General features: G+C 46.8%; 1 protein-coding gene across 3 annotated transcripts in view; it reads right to left on the reverse strand.

The window, feature by feature from the left end:
- Nucleotides 1–22,062, reverse strand: part of LOC138282298 (zinc finger protein 12-like) — a 489,476-nt gene that overhangs the window by 204,187 nt on the left and 263,227 nt on the right. For all 3 annotated transcript variants that reach the window (XM_069219682.1, XM_069219684.1, XM_069219683.1), the window contains one exon: nt 10,544–10,639. In XM_069219682.1, coding sequence (XP_069075783.1) covers nt 10,544–10,639 — 96 coding nt within the window. The remainder of the gene's footprint in view (nt 1–10,543; nt 10,640–22,062) is intronic.

Genomic DNA, 22,062 nt, shown 5'->3' on the forward strand with positions numbered 1-22,062 from the left:
CAAGCCTGGGTCCCGACACTCTAACCTGCAGTGCACAGCTTCCTAAGTTGTCCTCCGGCGTCGTGGGACTCCCTTTTGTGTCTTCGGGTGAGCTCCGGTTCACTCCTCTTCGTAGTGTCTGTTCCGGCAATTCCGCGGCTGCTGCCTGCTTCTGTGAGGGCTCCCTGTCTTGCTGGGCGTCCCCTCTGTCTCCTCACGCAAGTGGCGACATCCTGGTCCCTCCTGGGCCACAGCTGCATCCAAAAACCCTAACCGTGACCCTTGCAGCTAGCAAGGCTTGTTTGCGGTCTTTCTGCGTGGGAACACCTCTGCAAGCTTCTTCAAGATGTGGGACATCCATCCTCCAAAGGGGAAGTTCCTAGTCCTCTTCGTTCTTGCATAATCCATAGCTTCTACCATCCGGTGGCAGCTTCTTTGCACCCTCAGCTGGCATTTCATGGGCATCTGCCCACTCTCGACTTTGTCGCGACTCTTGGACTTGGTCCTCTTGTTCCACAGGTACCCTTTTCCAGAAATCCACTTTGGTTCCATTGCTGGTGTTGGTCTTCCTTGCAGAATTCCCCTATCACGACTTCTGTGCTCTCTGGGTAATATAGGTGCACTTTACACCTACTTTTCAGGGTCTTGGGGTGGGCTATTTTTCTAACCCTCACTGTTTTCTTACAGTCCCAGCGACCCTCTACGAGCTCACATAGGTTTGGGGTCCATACGTTATTCGCATTCCACTTTTGGAGTATATGGTTTGTGTTGCCCCTAGGCCTATTTTCTCCTATTGCATTCTATTGTGTTCTACAGTGTTTGCACTACTTTTTTAACTGTTTACTTACCTAATTTTGGTTTGTGTGTATATTTTGTGTATTTTACTTACCTCCTAAGGGAGTATATCTGAGTATTGTTTTTGCTTATGATATAGTGTTATATGATATAAGTGGTATAGTAGGAGCTTTGCATGTCTCCTAGTTCAGCCTAAGCTACTCTGCTATAGCTACCTCTATCAGCCTAAGCTGCTAGAACACTACTACTTCACTAATAAGGGATAACCGGACCTGGTATAAGGTGTAAGTACCCAAGGTACCCTCTACAAACCAGGCCAGCCTCCTACACTATGGGAAAATAACTTTTGGTCCGAAAAGTCTATCCCTTCTCCACGAACCGAGGTACTCGATCTTGTTAATGTTGTACTCAATGTGTTTACTTCCTGGCCTCTGAATAAATATCTTTCTACGAAGCAATTGCCTGCCAAAATAGTCTCTCTCCTATGCTTGATTTCCTGCACATGAGTATCGGATATCAGAGCCTTAAATATCACCAGACAAGTGTTCACTGTGGGGCTGTGCGTAGATACAAAAATGTTCAGAGCCTATTCTACCAGAAGAGCGTTGGCCTCTAAGGCCTTGTCCCGGGGGCATGCTTAGAATATATCATGAGTGCAGCAGACTAGTCATTGGACTCAATGATCAGGTGTTTCTATTTTGAACCACTTCCCAACGTGGCAGCTCTGGTGGTAGATAAGCTTTGAACTAGCATCATACGTGCCTCCGGTTCTCACATATAATTATAAAATCTCCTAGGTTTTGTAACGGAGAGCTTCAATTCTATTAAGGACACAGAGGTGAGGATTATCCTGCCTGGGGTCGAGGACCGACTGTTCCTCCCACCCAGGTCCGTTAAGAATGTACATAATTAATGTACGCAATATCTTTACGATTGTATGCCAGCACATTAAAACGTATCCAAGTTTTTTCCTGTGCATGATGCCATTACGGAACTACATGGTCATGTGGTTGGACATAATTTCCTTGGTACATTGAGGATGTGTTCTCAACATCATTTTCTCGTTCACAGGGAAAATGTGAACAAGCAGCAGTAAAGGTTATAGGTTCTTGTACGAGGCTGGCCTCGTTTGTAGTGGGTACGAAAGGCACTTACACCTTATACCAGGTCCAGTTATCTCTTATTAGTGAAATGTAGTCAGTGTCTAGAAGCCAGGCTGTCCAGGGGTAGCTGTAGCTGAGCAGCCAAGGCTTATCTAGGAGACATGCAAAGCTCATGCAATACCACTGTAGTCACACAATACTTACACACATGAAAGAAAATACTCAGTGTTACCAAAATAAAGGTACTTTATTTTTAGTGACACAATGCCAAAAATACCTTAGAGACTATACTCCCTTAGGAGGTAAGTAATATGCACAGTATATTCAGTAGAATGCAGAAACAGCTGTAAAAACAGTTAGAAAACAGTGCACATAGTGAAAATCACAATAGGTTGCAATGGGCCTAGGGGGAACACAAACCATATACTAAAATAGTGGAATGTGAAAGTCGGTTTCCCATCTAGGAAAGTGTAGTGTGTAGAGGGGTGCTGGGAGTGTAAGAAAACACCAAAGGTTAGTAATAGAACCCAGAGCCCAGGAAAACAGGAGTAAATCACAGTAAGTTTCCTAGAACACACAATAAGTTGTGATAAAATATAATGCAAGAACCAGGAAAGACTACAAGACACCAACAATGGATTCCTGGACCTGAAGACCTGTAGAAGAAGGGGGCCAAGTCCAAGAAGCACTGAAGAGTCCAGGGAGAACAGGAGACCCTGCTAACGTGGATGAAGGCGCAAAAAAAGAACCACTGGTGAAGAACAGTCAGTACTGCACTCAAAAAGACTGATGTGGGTTCCTGCTTGATGCAGATGATGTCCCAGGCCGGATGGATGATTGCAGTCTAGTTTGCGTCGCTCCATCCCACCAACAAGCCTTGGCATACACAAAGCACACGGTTAGTGGAAAATGACGCTGCCCGGGACCAGGAGGGACCTGGTGACTTCTCCCCAGGAGAGGGAGACATAGGGGGCTCTCTGCAACTCAGAGATCCCTCAGGAGACTAGGCAGAGCACACAGGAGTCTCACAGCACGGGGACAAAGAAGGTGCAAATGGAGGCCCATGCAGCACGACACAAAGGGATCCCACGCAGTCTGAGAACCTTTCAGGAAGCTGTGCGTCTCATGATGGAGTGCTGGGAGCCTATGCTGTGCTGTGCACGAAGAACTTCATGGAAGGTCGCACACAAGCCTTGGCAACTGCAAATCACGCGGTGCACAGGGGTACTGTCTGGCGTGGGGAGGCAAGCTCTTACCTCCACTAAAGTTGGACGGCTTGACCTTGGGACTGTCGGGGTCATTTTAGTCCACCACCCTTGTTGCTGGATCCACGCTCGTCGCCAGGAGAGGGGACCCACGCCACCAGTCGTCGCTGCAGAGGGGTGCCTGCTGAAGCAAGGAAGTGACTCCTTCATTTTAAGGGAGATTCCTTGGCTTCTTCTGATGCAGGCTGAAGACAGGCAGTCCTCGGAGGATGCACCACCTGTAAACTGTTGCAGTTGCTGGCAGGAGCTGAAGATACAATGTTGCAGAAGTCGTCTTTGCTTCTTTGTTGCAGTTTGTGGAGTTCCTGGAGGGTCCAGATGCAGTTCCGTTGATAGAAAATGAAGTAAAGGATGCAGAGAATTCCTGCTCGAGTCTTGCAATCTGAATCTGAGGAAACACCTAGGAGAGACCCTAAATAGCCCTGAAAGGGGAATTCATCAGATACACAGGTAAGCACCTATTAGGGGAGGGCGCTGACATCACCTGCTGGCACTGGCCACTCAGATGCTCCCAGGGCGCCCCACAACCTTGGATTCCAAGGTGGCAAAACTCAGGGACACTCTGGAGGAGCTCTGGGCATCACCCCTGGGGAGGTGATGGACAGAGGAGTGGTCACTCCCCTTTCCTTTGTCCAGTTTCACGCCAGAGCAGGGACTGGGGGTCCCTGAACCGGTGTAGACTGGATTATGCAAAGAGGGCACCATCTGAGCTCTTCAAAGTTTTCCAGAGGCTCTGGGAGGCTACCCCTCCCATGCCTGTAACAATTATTTCCAAAGAGACAGGGTGTAACATCCCTCTCCCAAAGGAATTGCTTTGTTCTGCCTTCCTGGGCTCGGGCTACCTGAGCAACAGGAGGGCAGAAACCTGTATGTGAGGTGGGAGCATCTGGGGCTGCCTGAAAAACCTCAGAAGCCTGGTATGGCAGTACCTGGGGTCCACTGTGGAGCCCCCAGACTGCACAGAATTGTAAAACCAATACTGGAATCAGTACTGGGGTACAATTCCCAGTTGTTAGACACATTACAAGGCCATATTCGGAGTTACCAATGTAAAGCTGGACATAGGTATTGACCTATGTCCAGTGCACGCCTAGAATGGTGTCCCCGTACTCACGAAGTCCATGGAAATGGTCCTGGACGATGTGGGGGCACCTCTGCTAGTGCAGGGGTGCCCTCACACACAGGTACTTTGCACCTAGCCTCCAGGGTTGGAAGGCCTGACATATAGGTGACTGATAAGTGACCTGGTGCAGTGAAAATGGCTGCACCATTTCACGTAGGCTGCAATGGCAGTCCTGCAGAAGCGTTTGCAAGGGCTCCCTATGGGTGGCAAAAGTGATGCTGCAGCCCATAGGGATCCCCTGGAACCTCAATGCCCTGGGTACCTAAGTACCATATACTAGGGACTTATAAGGGGGCACCAGTATGCCAATTTGGGGTGAAATAGTGGGTTATCAGGATGTAGTGACAAATTTGAGATGAGAGAGAGCATAAGCACTGGGGTCCAGGTTAGAAGGATCCCATTGACCCAGTCAAACACACTGACATCAGGCAGAAATTGGGGGCAACATGCCAAAAAGAGGGTACTTTCCTACAGTTCTGCAAATTGTTGCACGAAGAAAGAGAAAGGCAATGGGAACAGAGGAGGATATGTGATCCCTGACTGGATGAACTGCGATGAACTTTTATCCCAAGTGTTCATCGGATTTGTAGTCTGATAATGTTTGATATGGCTGCTGTTAAATAAAGCAAAGAAAGTAAAGTATAATCCTCGCCTCCGTGTCCTTAATTGAATTGAAAATGTATTTTACAAAAGCCAGGAAATTCTATATTATGCTGCATATTTTGCCTCTTCTTGCCGCATAATTTTGTTAACACTTCCACATAATTTGGTCCTCACCTGCCACATAATTCCAATGGCCCGGCCTTAATGATATAATTGTTTTTGGAAAAGGATGAGTCCAGGAGGTGGCAGAGAGAAGGCCAGCAGGGTTACATTCAGATGAAAATATCAGATCTCTCGGACCTCTGGAGCCTCAGAGTAATAGCCCAGGAGAAAGAGTAATAGCCCAGGACAAAGAGACCAAAAGTGTAAGATTTATCAATAGTGTCAAAGAGATTTGAGGGCTCATATTTTTTGTTTTTTTTGTTTTTACTAATGGATAAAGCCAGTTTTTTCTGCACTATGTCGTGTGGAAGAGTGACTATGGATGTGTTTTTAAGGGCCATCATTATCATTAGTGCAGCAGATGTTCTGGTACTGTGGCCAGGGATGTAAGTGACCACTGCACCCTATTTATGACTGACTTACAATGAAAATGGGGGTGGAGGTCCATTTGCTAGTATTAGGATCCAGGCCATGCTTGTTGTGCATTGAACAGGGCCCAAACAAGACGGTGGGTGATATGTGGGGCTTTTTCCTTTGTTTTTACACAAAGGGGCAGAAAGCCTCTTTTGTGCCTCAGGAGTAGGAGTGATGGTCCAGTGGAGTGAACCAGCCTGGTCTGCAGAGCTGTAGGTATCATAAATGCTGCAGGTAGAGTGGCGTCAGGGCCCAGAGGCATGAGGTACCAGCTAAATCTCAGTTACGGCTGTTGTACTATCCTTCCTTGTATCAGGGCACAGTACACACTTGCTCTGCAAGTGTTACTTTGGGCCTCGGAGCAATGGCCTAGCGGTGAGGAAATCTGAAGCATAGAGGACACTATAATTTGGTTATCAGAAAGATTGAAGGGACGGGAGGGGGCAAGATCAGAGTCCATGTTTGTAAGAAAGGGCAGTATTCTTTACAAGGCAGTAGCAATCACTAGTGATGCAGGTGCAGTGGCACTGAGGTGCAGGGTTCTTAAGGGCAGCTGTATCACATTTATGACAGTCTTTCTTTAAAAAAAAGTGTGGGGTTAATTTTTCTTGCTACCATTAGGGCCAAGGACACAACTGTGACAAAAAGGGGGACAGCACATGGGAGCTCATGTTTTTTTCTGAAAGGGAGGAGATGTGGCCTAAAGTTGGCAGCGACCCACTTTTGAACTAGGGAACCAGGTTCCAAGTCCTTGTGTTGGCTCAACACCTTGTTATTCCTGGCAAATCACTTAATCTCTCTGTGTCTTAATAAAAATGAATCTGACCTTGTGTAATGTAACCGGTAATCATGTAGAGCGTTCCAATGCCCTTGGGCCATGTTTGTGATATAGAAAACTCAAAAGCGACAAAGAGAGTGTTTCAGATTGCGGTGCTCGTCAAGCATGGTGAAGAAAGAGTGAAAGAGGCACAGGAGATAGCATGCTACTCAGGGCTACAGCTACCAGTAGGGGAGCACGTGCAGTTGCATTGGGGGACAGGAGCATGGGGGCTTACAAAACCCCAATAATGGGGACCAGAGTGTTTGGGCCAATTAATGCTTTTTGACTGCTTTGCTCTTTTATACATCTCACATATATTGGTGATTATGAGCCACAGACAAAGTCTCCCTGTAATGATCTATTAGGTGCCACCCCTGCCCCTCTCGATTTCGTAAACCTTGCCATACGTTTTGGAGGAGACCCCAACTTAAAAATATTTTGCTTTGGGGGAATGAGAGCCAAAACGTTTGAAGACCTTTGGCATACAGCAACACAGGTATCCAAGGTAGGCCAATTTGGCGCATATCCTTGCCACTGTTAACCAGTGTTTTCTCCAAATGGTTTATAAGTAAAGTAAATAAAAATGTTGCCATATTACATCTTTGGCGCACCACCTGGTTACGTCTAGGGTGCTCGGTGGAATACTTATTGGGCCAATACTGGACTGAAGCAGAGAGGTTGAAGTGCAATTTGTGCAACAAGTTAACTATGTTGACCTCACCTCCCAAACGCACCATACTATCCCAGAGTTTCTTCCTGTTGGCCCTAACAAATGCAGAGCTTAGATCCATGAAAGGTAGATGTATGACTCCTTGCTTGGCAATTGTACATTTATTACCAATAAAGTACCAATTAAGACATTGATCAACCGTCCCAAGGCCTGGCCAAAGTCATACTTAACATCAGATAATATATTACAGTCATTAATCTATTTAGTACCATCCATCCTATGATCTTCATCACAGAGCTAATGAAAAAAATAGGTTGGTAACAATAGGTATCAGCTCTGTTCCTCTTCTTACATCCAGGCACTATGAACGAAGTAGATCGAATCTTGGCTATAAGTTGCCTAACAGCCCTATTAATGTATAAAATAACCAGAGGAGCCCAGAGAGCAGTGGTAGTTTTAAAAACATCCAATTGTACCCCATCAGGGCCAGGGGTGTATTTTTGGGAGGCTCTTGGATAGCATATTTGACCTCTTGCCAGGAAACATTAGCACATGAGAGCCATCTTTCAAGGGAAAATCACAATACTCAGAGACAATGCTTGGTGCGTCACAGACGGCATTAAAATTACTGACCCATACATCAGGAAAAATAATGGAAGACAGTGCTGGCTCTATTGATGGCTTTAACAAAGAATGATTGATAATTTTCCAAAATCTAAAACTGTACCTGGATCTGCTAGAATTGATTCTATGCCTCCTTTTTCAGAAAAACATTGAGGTTTTTAAGAACTCTCTCATAAGTGGCAAAACAAATGGCAACCCTTAAGCGATCTCTGGGATTCTTAGCAGCCTCCAGCAGGATTCTTAGCAGCCTCCAGCAGGTCAAGCTGGACCCTAGAACACTGATTATCAAGCCATTTGTAAGGATTAGTACCTGTAAATTTGGCAGTGCAGGTCAACAAAAATTAGATTTTTTCACAAACAAAAAAAACCTATAGAGACAACTAACAATGGAAACATCACAGGAAGTAATGATCAGACAAGTATCCAAACTTTGCTGACAATCTCTAAAACGTTCATGATAAAAAGCATCAGGGAGAACCCTATTCCACTTGAGACATCGCCCTTGTGTATGGGCTCTAACATTGTCCATAACAAGGCAGACAGGATTACTTATTTTAAAATCCCATGCAAAATATGCTATTAAGGGGTTATGATCACTTCAAGGGTCTGACAATACGTCAAATTCTATAGGAAGGTGGACCAAAGGAGAAGAAATGAAGAGAATCACTGTGAAACGGCCTCTACCTACAAAGGTAGGTACTTCTAGAACACGAGCAACTATGAGGCGAGAAACATTCTTGAGAATAAATTAAAAACGCTTATAAAAGAAATCATTAATTCACCTTGCTTTGTGTGAATTAAGTGCAGGGCATCAGGTAAAACAGGGTCGAGGGTACTATGTAATAAAAAAAACAACCCCAAGGGGCAGGGAAATCAAATTAAAATCACCAGCTAAAATGGCCAATGTACTGGCACTATTACGAACTGACGACCTTTCTAAAAAAAAATCCCGAGTATCTAGGCTCGACAGGAAATTGTAGCTGGCAAAAGGTATTATAAAAATTAACTAGTAAAGTAGGAGAATTCGAAAAAGTTTGACAGAAAAGCAGCCAAATTTGGTGAACTGGTAAAAGTTAAAGGTGTTCATAAAAAGGAGACCACCCTAAAGCCCGCCTATGTAAGAAGTATAATCATCAAGAAAAAAAATGAACCAACAGCTCCTTGAAGGCAAACCATATTAAATTTCTGCAAAAAAGGACTACAAATCCAAATCGCCTGATTTACCAGTCATTCCAGCTATATTCCAACTTAAACAAGATTTAAGGTATTATCATACCCAGAGTACAATAAATTACCTTTCTGGCTAAAAAGCAAGTTCACATTGTGAACAGGAAGCAGTCAATCATTGTCTGCTTAGGAACTTAGGAGTGTAAATCTGCTAGAATGTTATGTTGCTACCAAGTGCAGGCACTATATCAGTTACAATTGGAATAGCGAGGGCCGTGCTGTTACCTTAACCACTTGGTAAATGAGTTTCAGAAGAATAGCCTAGGGGAAGTGCTAAAATGCCTGAAGAGATCTCATGCCCAAATGTCAAATCAATTAACAACAGGCCAGCTGACGAAGGGTTTTTGAAGTTCACCACGACACCACCCACGCAAACTTCCTCACTAAATTAATATAAAGAAAGAATTGTGTGTTCCGTCCCAGCTGTTTGTTAACACAGTGTACCATTTTATTTTTTAAATGCAAGTGTTTTCAGGTAGAGATGGTACATTCATCAGAGTAAGGACATAAGGAGTGTCAGCTGGAGGTAAACCAAAACTGTCAGGTATAGGACAAGGTCCCGTAGAATATCCTGGCCTCTTATAGTTCAATCCAACCACAGGATAGAGTTGTGCATTAAACGGCACCGTGCTAGAACGCACACAAGGTACACTAGAAGTTAAAATAGTGGGCCTAGTACACTGGACATTTCTTCGATGTAATTTACACCCCTAGGTAGACCACCCGGCTGAACAGTTGGGTCAGGGGGATGAAAAGCATTAATATTCATGCCCCTGTCTTTTTGGTGTGAGGCCCTGTTGGTGTTGACTCTGTCAACGTCTTGTCTTGATCTTCATCTGAAGTGCTCGAGGAAAACGTCTCAGGGTTGGACATCCGTTAGGCCACTGGGATCCTAGAGGGACTTGCTTCTTCAACCTCAATGCTGAGCAGTTCCTGCTTAATGAAAATGTCAGGCATTTCGGAGGATGACAGCTTCTGTATTTTATTGTGCACCCAGTCGGTACCTCAGTGTCTTCTTACACCGAATGGCGTGGCAGGACTCACAAAGTGGTGTCATAGTGGTGAAGGGCGAGGGGAGAGGCAGAGGTTGCAAATGTCATGCTGGTCTGCCTAGAGGTATTTCATGTTACACTTTGGTCAGAATTGAAAGGGAGTTCGTTCCATCACCTCCGCCCAGTCTGCTTTCTTCAAGGGGAGCTCCGCGGAGATCGAAAGAAGACTGAATTAAGTTGAAGGCTTGGGAGCCTGCTGCTCAAGCTAAGTGTTCAAGGTAGGTGAGAGTAGAGCTGTGTTCCCCTCCGTGGAATTACAGCTGAATAAAGGTTGACTGCACAGGGCTTTAAATCCAAGCTGTTAATCTCAAAATTTGGAGTAGTTAGGCCCAGAATTTCCATGAGGATCGCATCCATCTCAGTCATTGCTGAATACATCTGAATCCAATGGTGGAAAAAAACAATCTTCGGTGGGAGTTGGTGACCGTGTGCTTAGAAGAAAAATAAATTGTAACGTCTGAGCCCAGCACCAGATGGCAGAAGTATGCAACATTTTTTTATCTACAGCCACACATGCTACAAACATAAGATCTCCTTACATCTAAGGAAATACTTACCTTTCACAGACATCCTGTACTTTACCTTCATCCAGTGATTTCAGGATTTTACAGACTGAAGAATTGGTGTCACATTTCAAGCAAAATAGATTAACAAATACTTGATTAATGTTACTTTTCTCACACAATGACTCATGGTTTTTACTCACTTTTGCTTCTGCCGTCGCCTTCTAAATCTGTATGAAAATATGTTTCTTTGTTTTCTTTGATATTTGGGGAATGCACCGTTTTTAAACTTACACCACCTGTAAATGTATGGTAAAATGTAGAAATTAACACACTAAGCCTTAAAAGAAAATCAGACAGACCAAATTAAATTACAGGTCTATAAAGATGATTTAGCAATTGTGACCAGCAATAATGTGCATAGCTTAAGGACTCTCTCTCTCTCTCTCTCTCTCTTCATTTTAGTACAAACGAAATTTGCAGGTCTCACTTGTGAGTTAGCCCTTTATAAATCAGGGTTAATAAGTGGAATGGTATGGAGTCTCATTGTACTTTACGTTTAGGATACTGACCAGGTTACAGGGCAATAACAAGTTACCACAATCAGATAGTCAGAATTGGTGCAAATTCAGTTTGGAAGGGCGCCCATCGTCATAAATCATAGATTCAATCAAAACACTCTCTAGAAATTCATATTCTGATTGAGGAGGTGAAAGAGAATTGCGTTGTTCTAAGGATGGCAACAACCTAGTTCTCCAAAGCAGCTACCCTGTCCGACTCCCTTCTTCTGCCAAACTAATATTCATAGGAAAAACAGAGCATATTACAGTAATGGGTTGATGTTAATCCGCCATAAACCATCACTGTGGTCTGAAATGTCATACTCAAACTACAATTCTGTTGAGCTACTGGTTGTTGGTGGTGATGAACTTCTTGGTACTTTTGATAAAAAGTGCTTAAGCTACCAACAGTCATCTCAGTTCCCCGCGAGTGGGGGTTGCATTAAAAGAGAGGCAAAGTGCTAAACAACATTGGAAGTTTCCTATGTCATAAGAGAATACAACAGGCAAACGCCCAAATGATCTCCAAAGGTGGATAAGCCTTGAAGGGGGAGGAGTAATATTCCATTGCATATCGTCTTAATGTTGAGTAGGTGCAAAATGTTCGTGGGGCAGTCAAGCAAGAGGTGGTGATGTCAACGGTATCCAAACTAAGTACAAAGGAAAATGACCTCTGGGTGTTGTCAGGAAGTGTTTCTCCATTCTAATTAGTTTAGGGAGACATTTGGAGATTAAGGAGCCCTGTACTTGGATAGTACTAATTTTTAGCTTGGAAGGCAGAGTGCCTTTAAGTTTACAGAGGATGATTTCAGGCATGTGGATCCAGTCAGATAGCCCATCACAACCACGACCAGACTTGTGTGCAAGATTGTTTTGATGCAGACTGTCTCCTGGATAGGTGGCTAATAAAAGGCCACATTACGAGATGGCAGTTATCTCTGTGGGAAAATTCCAGGGCTGTAATTAATGATAGTGGGTGATATTTCCCTGTGAGATAACAGGGATTACAATGTATTTAGCCCAGAATGGGGAATAATTTGCGTCTTTGGAATACCAGGGGCCGTATTATATACAGTGCCGCAGGGGCGCAACAGGCCTGTGCCCCAGGCACAATGGTATTACAAAGGGGGCCACAGATGCCTGTGTATCCCCTTTCATAATACCGATGGCACTGGGAAACATATAGCACCAGCGCTAACATGAGAGGTAAAGTACGCCAGATGTATAATAAGGGGGCAAGTACAAATCAGCATACCTTCCCCATTCCTTAGGTAATAATGGGGCAGATCAGCATATTATTTTTAGGCCCATGGGGCAGAAGCCCCACAGATGCCAGGGATTTCTTCCTTTGTTTTTTTTGTGTGGGCGGGCGGCCCCTTGGGCAAGGGTAACCCCCCCAAAGGAGGCACACAACTGTTGGCCATTTCTGCCCCCTTAGGGGCAGATCAGCCTATTTTCTTTAGGCCCATCTGCCCCCAAGGGGGGCAGAATCCAGTAAGGTGGCAGAGATTGTTTTTGTTTCAGTTTTTTTGTGTTGGGGGCAGACCCTTGGGCACATGACTGTTGGCCATTTCTGCCCCCCTTAGGGGCAGATCAGCCTATTAGTTTTTAGGCACATTTGCCCCAAGGGGACAGAAGCCACTAAGGCGCCAGGGATGTTTTTTTTCTGTTTTCATGGTGTGGGGGAGGTGGCCCCTTGGGCAAGGGTCTCCACCCCAAAGGGGATACATAACTGTTGGCCATTTCTGCCCCCCTTGTGGGCAGATCGGCTTATTTTTTTGTAGGCCCATCTGCACCCAAGGGGGAAGAAACCACTAATTAGTTAGTGGTTTCTTTTTTGTTTAAAAAAAAAAAAAAAAAGTGATGGCGGTTTGCGTAGAGTGGCGCTTGGCTAGCTTTGTAAATAGTGACGTGCTGTTGGCCAATACAACACACTGCTAGCCAAACGCCAGTCCACAGACTCTGTCAGCTGGTGTGATTGCTGTGTCAGGCATGTGGGTGTATTAAAGTGATGGGCGGTGAATGAAGCTGTCGGTTGGTGTGAGTGTTGTAATGTGCTGGGCCTGCGGCTGGCGGTGTGAATGGTCTTATGCATGTCACGTATGAAAGGTGTGTGAGTGGACTGTAAAGCGGATGGTGCCTTGACATGGCTTTACAGCTCACGATCTGTGAGTCATTGGTTCAGTTTTTTGGCTTTTCAGTTATTAACAGTGCATTTCACTTTTGTAAAATCTCTTGTTAATAAAAGTTGATCTACTGAACCATCACTCACCCTTGTGCCAAATCCAACCAGTATGTATGGAAAAAATGAAAAAACCTGCTCTGCTGTAATCAGGCTTCGAAGCACACCTGCAAGTGTCTAGTTTTTATAAATGTATAGGTTTGCTAGGTTTCCCTAGGTGCCGGCTAAGCTAGAAGCCATAATCCACAGCTAGGCACTTTACAAAAAACTTCTGTTTTCTTTGGGCAAATGTGATTGTAGGAAAGTACCATCTTGCCTGCCAAGTTACCCCCATAATTCACTGTATATATATTGTTTTAGTCTATGTGTCACTGGGAGCCTGCCAGGCAGGGCCCCAGTGCTCATAAGTATGTGCCCTGTATGTGTTCCCTGTGTGATGCCTAACTGTCTCACTGAGGCTCTGCTAACCAGAACCTCAGTGGTTATGCTCTCTCTGCTTTCCAAATTTGTCACTAACAGGCTAGTGACTAAATTTACCAATTCACATTGGCATACAGGTACACCCATATAATTCCCTAGTATATGGTACTGAGGTACCAAGGGTATTGAGGTTCCAGGAGATTCCTACGGGCTGCAGCATTTCTTTTGCCACCCATAGGGAGCTCTGACAATTCTTACACAGGCCTGCCAGTGCAACCTGAGTGAAATAACGTCCACGTTAGTTCACAACCATTTACCACTGCACTTAAGTAACTTATAAGTCACTTATATGTCTAACCTTCACCTGGTGAAGGTTGGGTGCAAAGTTACTTAGTGTGTGGGCACCCTGGCACTAGTCAAGGTGCCCCCACATTGTTCAGTGCAAATTCCCCGGACTTTGTGAGTGCAGGGGCACCATTACACGCGTGCACCATACATAGGTCACTACCTATGTATAGCGTCACAATGGTAACACCAAACATGGCCATGTAACATGTCTAAGATCATGGAATTCTGGTATTGGGGGGACAATTCCATGATCCCCCGGGTCTCTAGCACAGAACCCGGGTACTGCCAAACTGCCTTTCCGGGGTTTCCACTGCAGCTGCTGCCAACCCCTCAGACAGGATTCTGCCCTCCTTGGGTCCAGGCAGCCCTGGCCCAGGAAGGCAGAACAAAGGATTTCCTCTGGGAGAGGGTGTTACACCCTCTCCCTTTGGAAATAGGTGTGAAGGTTGGGGAGGAGTAGCCTCCCCCAGCCTCTGGAAATGCTTTGATGGGCACAGATGGTGCCCATCTCTGCATACGCCAGTCTACACCGGTTCAGGGATCCCCCAGCCCTGCTCTGGTGCAAAACTGGACAAAGGAAAAGGGAGTGACCACTCCCCTGACCTGCACCTCCCAGGGGAGGTGCCCAGAGCTCCTCCAGCATGTCCCAGACCTCTGCCATCTTGGAAAAAGAGGTGTTGGGGGCACACTGGACTGCTCTGAGTGGCCAGTGCCAGAAGGTGACGTCAGAGGCTCCTTCTGATAGGCTCTTATCTCTCTTGGTAGCCAATCCTCCTTCCTTCGTAGCCAAACCTCCTTGTCTGGCTATTTAGGGTCTCTGCTTTGGGGAATTCTTCAGATAACGAATGCAAGAGCTCACCAGAGTTCCTCTGCATCTCCCTCTTCACCTTCTGCCAAAGGATCGACCGCTAACTGCTCAGGACGCCTGCAAAACCGCAACAAAGTAGCCAGACGACTACAAGCAACATTGTAGCACCTATTTCCGCGGGCTTTCTCGACTGTTTCCGGGTGGTGCATGCTCTGGGAGTAGCCTGCCTTCACCCTGCACCAGAAGCTCCGAAGAAATCTCCCATGGGTCGACGGAATCTTCCCCCTGCTAACGCAGGCATCAAAAGACTGCAACACTGGTCCTCTGGGTCCCCGCTCATCCTGACGAGCGTGGTCCCTGGAACTCAGCAACTCTGTCCAAGTGACTCCCACATTCCAGTGACTCTTCAGTCCAAGTTTGGTGGAGGTAAGTCCTTGCCTCCCCACGCTAGACTGCATTGCTGTGTACCGCGTGATTTGCAGCTGCTCCGGCTCCTGTGCACTCTTCCAGGATTTCCTTTGTGCACAGCCATGCCTGGGTCCCCGACTCTCCATCCTGCAGTGCACAACCTTCTGAGTTGTCCTCCGGCGTCGTGGACTCCCTTTTGTGATTTCGCTTGGACTCCGGTTCACTTTCCTTCCAAGTGCCTGTTCAGGTACTTTTGCGGGTGCTGCCTGCTTCTGTGAGGGCTCCCTGAGTTGCTGGGCACCCCCTCTGTCTCCTCCTCCAAGTGGCGACATACTGGTCCCTTCTGGGCCACAGCAGCATCCAAAAACCTCTACCGCGACCCTTGCAGCTAGCAAGGCTTGTTTGTGGTCTTTCTGCGTGGGAACACCTCTGCAAGCTTCATCGCAACGTAGGACATCCATCCTTCAAAGGAGAAGTTCCTAGTCCTCTTCTTTCTTGCAGAACTCCAAGATTCTTCCAACAGGTGTCAGCTTCCTTCCACCCTCAGCTGGCATTTCCAGGGCTCCTGCCCACTCTCAACACTGTCGCGACTACTGGGCTTGGTGTGTCTGATTTGTTACACCAATATCTAGTGGACTCAGATCTGACCTCTTCCCAAGAATTGGGAAAGAAGGCAGACAAATGGGTCAGAACAAGCGTGAACATAAATGTTCATACAGGGGGTGACAAGGATGGCAAGAAGAAGGATGGTAAGTCTTCTGACAAGGGTGGGGACAAAAGTAAAACTGAGTCTTCATCAGGCCCACAAAAATCCTCTGGTGGGGGTGGTGGGTCCAATTCCTCTTCCAATAATCCACCTAAAAAGCCTTGGTGTTATTTGTGTAAAATCAAAGGCCATTGGACAACTGATGCCAGATGTCCAAAGAAAAACACCAAACCTCCCACTACCACAACCCCTGCTGCAAATTCTAGTGCCCCTAGTAATAGCAGTGGTGGTGGGAGCAAAACTACAAATAGCCAATCCAAGGGACTAGCTGTGCTCACTATTGGTAATTTAGTTGGGGTTGGTCTTGTTAGGGAGACCACAGAGGCTGTGTTAGTCTCTGAAGGTGCCATTGATTTGGCCACCTTGGTTGCTTCTCCCCTTAATATGGATAAGTACAAGCAACTTCCCCTAATAAATGGTGTTGAGGCTCAGGCCTACAGGGACACAGGTGCCAGCGTTAGCATGGCAATAGAGAAACTGGTCCACCCTGAACAACACCTACTTGGTCAGCAATACCAAGTGACAGACGCTCATAACAACACTCTTAGCCACCCCATGGCTGTTGTGAATCTCAACTGGGTGGGGGGGGGGGGGCAGGGGGTGTTTACTGGTCCAAAGAAAGTTGTGGTTGCCTCAGATTTACCTGTAGACTGTCTACTAGGAAATGATTTAGAGACATCAGCTTGGGCAGAAGTGGAGTTGCAGGCTCATGCAGCAATGCTGGGCATTCCTGGGCATATTTTTGCTTTGACAAGGGCACAGGCCAAAAAGCAAAAAGGACAGGGTAACTTGGATCCTGAAACAATGGACCAAGTGCTCCCTAAAGCTAGGGGTAGCAAGGGTAAATTTCTACCCACTATCCCTCCCTCTACAGATGATTCTCCTTCTGAGGAAGAGGAATGTCCTCCTTGTGCAGAACCTTCACCAGATGAGCTGGCAGCAGACACTGCTGAGCTTTTGGGTGGAGGGGGCCTGCCAGGGAAGAGCTGAGTGTGGCACAGCAAACCTGTCCCACATTAGAGGGTCTCAGAAAGCAAGCTGTCAAGCAGCAAAATGGGAATGTCAGTGACTCACATAGAGTTTACTGGGAGGACAACCTCTTGTACACCGAGGCAAGGGACCCAAAACCCTGAGCAGCCAGGAGATTTGTCATTCCCCTGCAGTAGAGAGTTCCTCCTAACTCTGGCACATGACATTTCTTTGGCTGGGCATTTGGGTCAGATCAAAACATGGGAAAGGCTTGTCCCCCTGTTTTACTGGCCTAGGATGTCAGAGGACACTAAAGATTTTTGCAAGTCTTGTGTGACCTGCCAAGCCAGTGGCAAGACTGGTGGCACTCCAAATGCTCCCCTTATTCCACTACCTGTGGTTGGGGTGCCCTTTGAAAGGGTAGGGGTTGACATAGTTGGCCCCTTCGACCCTCCTACTGCTTCAGGCAATAGGTTTATTTTGGTGGTAGTGGACCATGCCACCAGATATCCTGAAGCAATTCCTCTAAGGACCACTACAGCACCTGCAGTGGCAAAGGCCCTCCTTGGAATCTTTTCCAGGGTGGGTTTCTCAAAAGAGGTTGTAGCAGACAGGGGTAGCAACTTTATGTCTGCATACTTGAAAGGAATGTGGAAGGAGTGTGGTGTAACCTACAAGTTCACCACTCCTTCTCATCCACAGACTAATGGACTGGTAGAGAGGTTTAATAAAACTCTCAAAGGTATGATAATGGGACTCCCTGAAAAACTCAGGAGGAGATGGGATGTCCTGTTACCTTGCCTCCTTTTTGCTTACAGGGAGGTACCCCAGAAAGGAGTAGGCTTCAGCCCCTTTGAACTCCTATTTGGACACCCTGTAAGAGGTCCACTAACACTTGTGAAGGAGGGTTGGGAACAACCTTTAAAAGCTCCCAAACAGGACATAGTGGACTATGTACTTGGCCTAAGATCCTGAATGGCTGAGTACATGAAAAAGGCCAGTAAAAACCTTCAGGCCAGCCAAGAGCTCCATAAGCAATGACATGACCAGAAGGCTGTTCTGATCCAGTACCAACCAGGACAGAAGTTGTGGGTATTGGAGCCTGTGGCCCCAAGAGCTCTCCAGGACAAATAGAGTGGACCCTATCTCATTGTTGAAAAGAAGGGTGAGGTTACCTATCTGGTGGACCTGGGCACTGCCAGGAGTCCCCTTAGGGTGATTCATGTCAACCGCCTAAAACCGTACTATGACAGGGTTGATCTCACCCTGCTCATGGCAACAGATGAGGGACAGGAAGAAGAGAGTGACCCTCTCCCTGATCTCTTTTCCACCACTGAATCTGATGCTTTCGTGGAGGGAGTAGTTTTGGCAGATTGTCTGACTACAGAACAGAAAGACAACTGCATAAATCTCCTTGGACAGTTTTCTGACCTCTTTTCAATTGTGCCAGGCACAACTTTCTGGTGTGAACACACAATTAATATTGGAGACAGCTTGCCTATCAAAAGTAAAATCTAAAGGGAGCCTGACCATGTCAGGGACTGCATAAAACAAGCACAGAAAATGCTTGATCTAGGAGTGGTTGAACCTTCTGAAAGCCCATGGGCGAGTCCTGTGGTGCTTGTACCATAGCCTCACTCAAAAGATGGAAAAAGGGAGATTAAGTTTTGTGTAGACTATAGAGGTCTCAACCAGGTAACAAAAACTTATTCTCACCCTATACCCAGGGCAGATGAGCTCATAGATACACTGGCATCTGCCAAGTATCTTAGCACCTTTCATTTGACTGCAGGGTATTGGCAGAGGATGCTAAACCCAAAACTGCATTTTCAACTATAGGAGGGCACTACCAATTCACAAACTATGGCTCCCTAGCAGCCCCTCTTAATGATCTCACTAGTAAGAAGATGCCTAAAAAGGTATTATGGACAGCTAGCTGTCAGAAAGCTTTTGAGGAGCTCAAACAGGCCATGTGCTCTGCACCTGTCCTAAAAAGACCATGTTACTCCAAGAAATTAATTGTTCAAACTGATGCATCTGAATTAGGGGTAGGGGTAGTCTTATCACAACTGAATTCTGAGGGCCAGGATCAACCAGTTGCTTTTATCAGCAGAAGGTTGACCCCTAGAGAAAAGCGTTGGTCTGCCATAGAGAGGGAGGCCTTTGCTCTGGTCTGGGCACTGAAAAAGTTGAGGCCATACCTGTTTGGCACTCACTTTATTGTTCAGAAAGACCACAAACCTCTACTTTGGCTAAAACAAATGAAAGGTGAAAATCCTAAATTGTTGAGGTAGTCCATATCTCTACAGGGAATGGACTATACAGTGGAACATAGACCTGGGAGTACCCACTCCAATGCAGATGGACTCTCCAGATATTTCCACTTAGACAATGAATGCTCATCAGGTCATGGCTAGTCTTATTGTCCTTTTTTTTAGGGGGGGGGTTGTGTAGGAAAGTACCATCTTGCCTGCCATGTTACCCCCATATTTCACTGTATATATGTTGTTTTAGTCTATGTGTCACTGGGAGCCTGCCAGGCAGGGCCCCAGTGCTCATAAGTATGTGCCCTGTATGTGTTCCCTGTGTGATGCCTAACTGTCTCACTGAGGCTCTGCTAACCAGAACCTCAGTGGTTATGCTCTCTCTGCTTTCCAAATTTGACACTAACAGGCTAGTGACTAAATTTACAAATTCACATTGGCATACTGGTACACCCATATAATTCCCTAGTATATGGTACTGAGGTACCCATGGTATTGGGGTTCCAGGAGATCCCTATGGGCTGCAGCATTTCTTTTGCCACCCATAGGGAGCTCTGACATTTCTTATTCAGGCCTGCCATTGCAGCCTGAGTGAAATAATGTACACGTTAGTTCACAGCCATTTACCACTGCACTTAAGTAACTTATAAGTCACCTATATGTCTAACCTTCACCTGGTGAAGGTTGGGTGCTAAGTTTCTTAGTGTGTGGGCACCCTGGCACTAGCCAAGGTTCCCCCACATCGTTCAGGGCAAATTCCCCGGACTTTCTGAGTGCGGGGACACCATTACACGCATGCACTATACATAGGTCACTACCTATGTATAGCGTCACAATGGTAACTCCGAACATGGCCATGTAACATGTCTAAGATCATGGAATTGTCAACCCAATACCATTCTGGTATTGGGGGGACAATTCCCTGATCCCTCGGGTCTCTAGCACAGTACCCGGGTACTGCCAAACTGCCTTTCCGGGGTCTCCACTGCACCTGCTGCTGCTGCCAACCCCTCCAACAGGTTTCTGCCCTCCTGGGGTCCAGGCAGCCCTGGCCCAGGAAGGCAGAACAAAGGATTTTCTCTGGGAGAGGGTGTTACACCCTCTCCCTTTGGAAATAGGTGCGAAGGCTGGGGAGGAGTAGTCTCCCCCAGCCTCTGGAAATGCTTTGATGGGCACAGATGGTACCCATCTCTGCATAAGCCAGTCTACACCGGTTCAGGGATGCCCCAGCCCTGCTCTGGCACGAAACTGGACAAAGGAAAGGGGAGTGACCACTCCCCTGACCTGCACCTCTCAGGGGAGGTGTCCAGAGCTCCTCCAGTGTGTCCCAGACCTCTGCCATCTTGGAAACGGAGGTGTTGGGGGCACATTGGACTGCTCTGAGTGGCCACTGCCAGCAGGTGACGTCAGAGGCTCCTTCTGATAGGCTCTTACCTCTCTTTGTAGCCAATCCTCCTTCCTTGGTAGCCAAACCTCCTTTTCTGGCTATTTATGGTCTCTGCTTTGGGGAATTCTTCATATAACGAATGCAAGAGCTCACCAGAGTTCCTCTGCATCTCCCTCTTCACCTTCTACCAAAGGATCGACCGCTGACTGCTCAGGACACCTGCGAAACCGCAACAAAGTAGCCAGACGACTACCAGCAACATTGTAGCGCCTAATCCTGCCAGCTTTCTCGACTGTTTCCAGGTGGTGCATGCTCTGGGAGTAGCCTGCCTTCACCCTGCACCAGAAGCTCAGAAGAAATCTCCTGTGGGTCGATGGAATCTTCCCCCTGCTAACGCAGGCACCAAAAGACTGCAACACTGGTCCTCTGGGTCCCCTCTCATCCTGACGAGCGTGGTCCCTGGAACTCAGCAACTCTGTCCAAGTGACTCCCACAGTCCAGTGACTCTTCAGTCCAAGTTTGGTGGAGGTAAGTCCTTGCCTACCCACGCTAGACTGCATTGCTGTGTACCGCTTGATTTGCAGCTGCTCCGGCTCCTGTCCACTCTTCCAGGATTTCCTTTGTGCACAGCCAAGCCTGGGTCTCCGACACTCCATCCTGCAGTGCACAACCTTCTGAGTTGCCCTCCAGCGTCGTGGGACTCCCTTTTGTGACTTTGCGTGGACTCCGGTTCACTTTCCTTCCAAGTGCCTGTTCAGGTACTTTTGCGGGTGCTGCCTGCTTCTGTGAGGGCTCCCCGAGTTGCTGGGCGCCCCCTCTGTCTCCTCCTCCAAGTGGTGACATCCTGGTCCCTCCTGGGCCACAGCAGCACCCAAAAACCTCTACTGCGTCCCTTGCAGCTAGCAAGGCTTGCTTGCGGTCTTTCTGCGTGGGAACACCTCTGCAAGCTTCATCGTGATGTGGGACATCCATCCTCCAAAGGAAAAGTTCCTAGTCCTCTTCTTTCTTGCAGAACTCCAAGCTTCTTCCAACAGGTGGCAGCTTCCTTGCACCCTAAGCTGGCATTTCCTGGGCTCCTGCCCACTCTTGACACTGTCGCGACTATTGGACTTGGTCCCCTTGTCTTACATGTACTCAGGTCCGGAAATCCACTGTTGTTGCATTGCTGGGGTTTGTTCTTCCTGCAGAATCCCCCTATCACGACTTCTGGGCTCTCTGGGGGGTAGTAGGTGCACTTTACACCTACCTTTCAGGGTCTTGGGGTGGGCTATTTTTCTAACCCTCACTGTTTTCTTACAGTCCCAGCGACCCTCTACAAGCTCACGTAGGTTTGGGGTCCAGTCGTGGTTCGCATTCCACTTTTGGATTATATGGTTTGTGTTGCCCCTATACCTATGTGCTCCTATTGCAATCTATTGTAATTCTACGCTGTTTGCATTACTTTTCTTGCTATTACTTACCTAATTTTGGTTTGTGTACATATATCTTGCATATCTTGTGTATATAACTTATCCTCATACTGAGGGTACTCACTGAGATACTTTTGGCATATTGTCATAAAAATAAAGTACCTTTATTTTTAGTAACTCTGTGTATTGTGTTTTCTTAAG

This window comes from Pleurodeles waltl, unplaced genomic scaffold, assembly GCF_031143425.1.
Source record: "Pleurodeles waltl isolate 20211129_DDA unplaced genomic scaffold, aPleWal1.hap1.20221129 scaffold_94, whole genome shotgun sequence".
Classification (NCBI taxonomy): Eukaryota; Metazoa; Chordata; class Amphibia; order Caudata; family Salamandridae; genus Pleurodeles; species Pleurodeles waltl.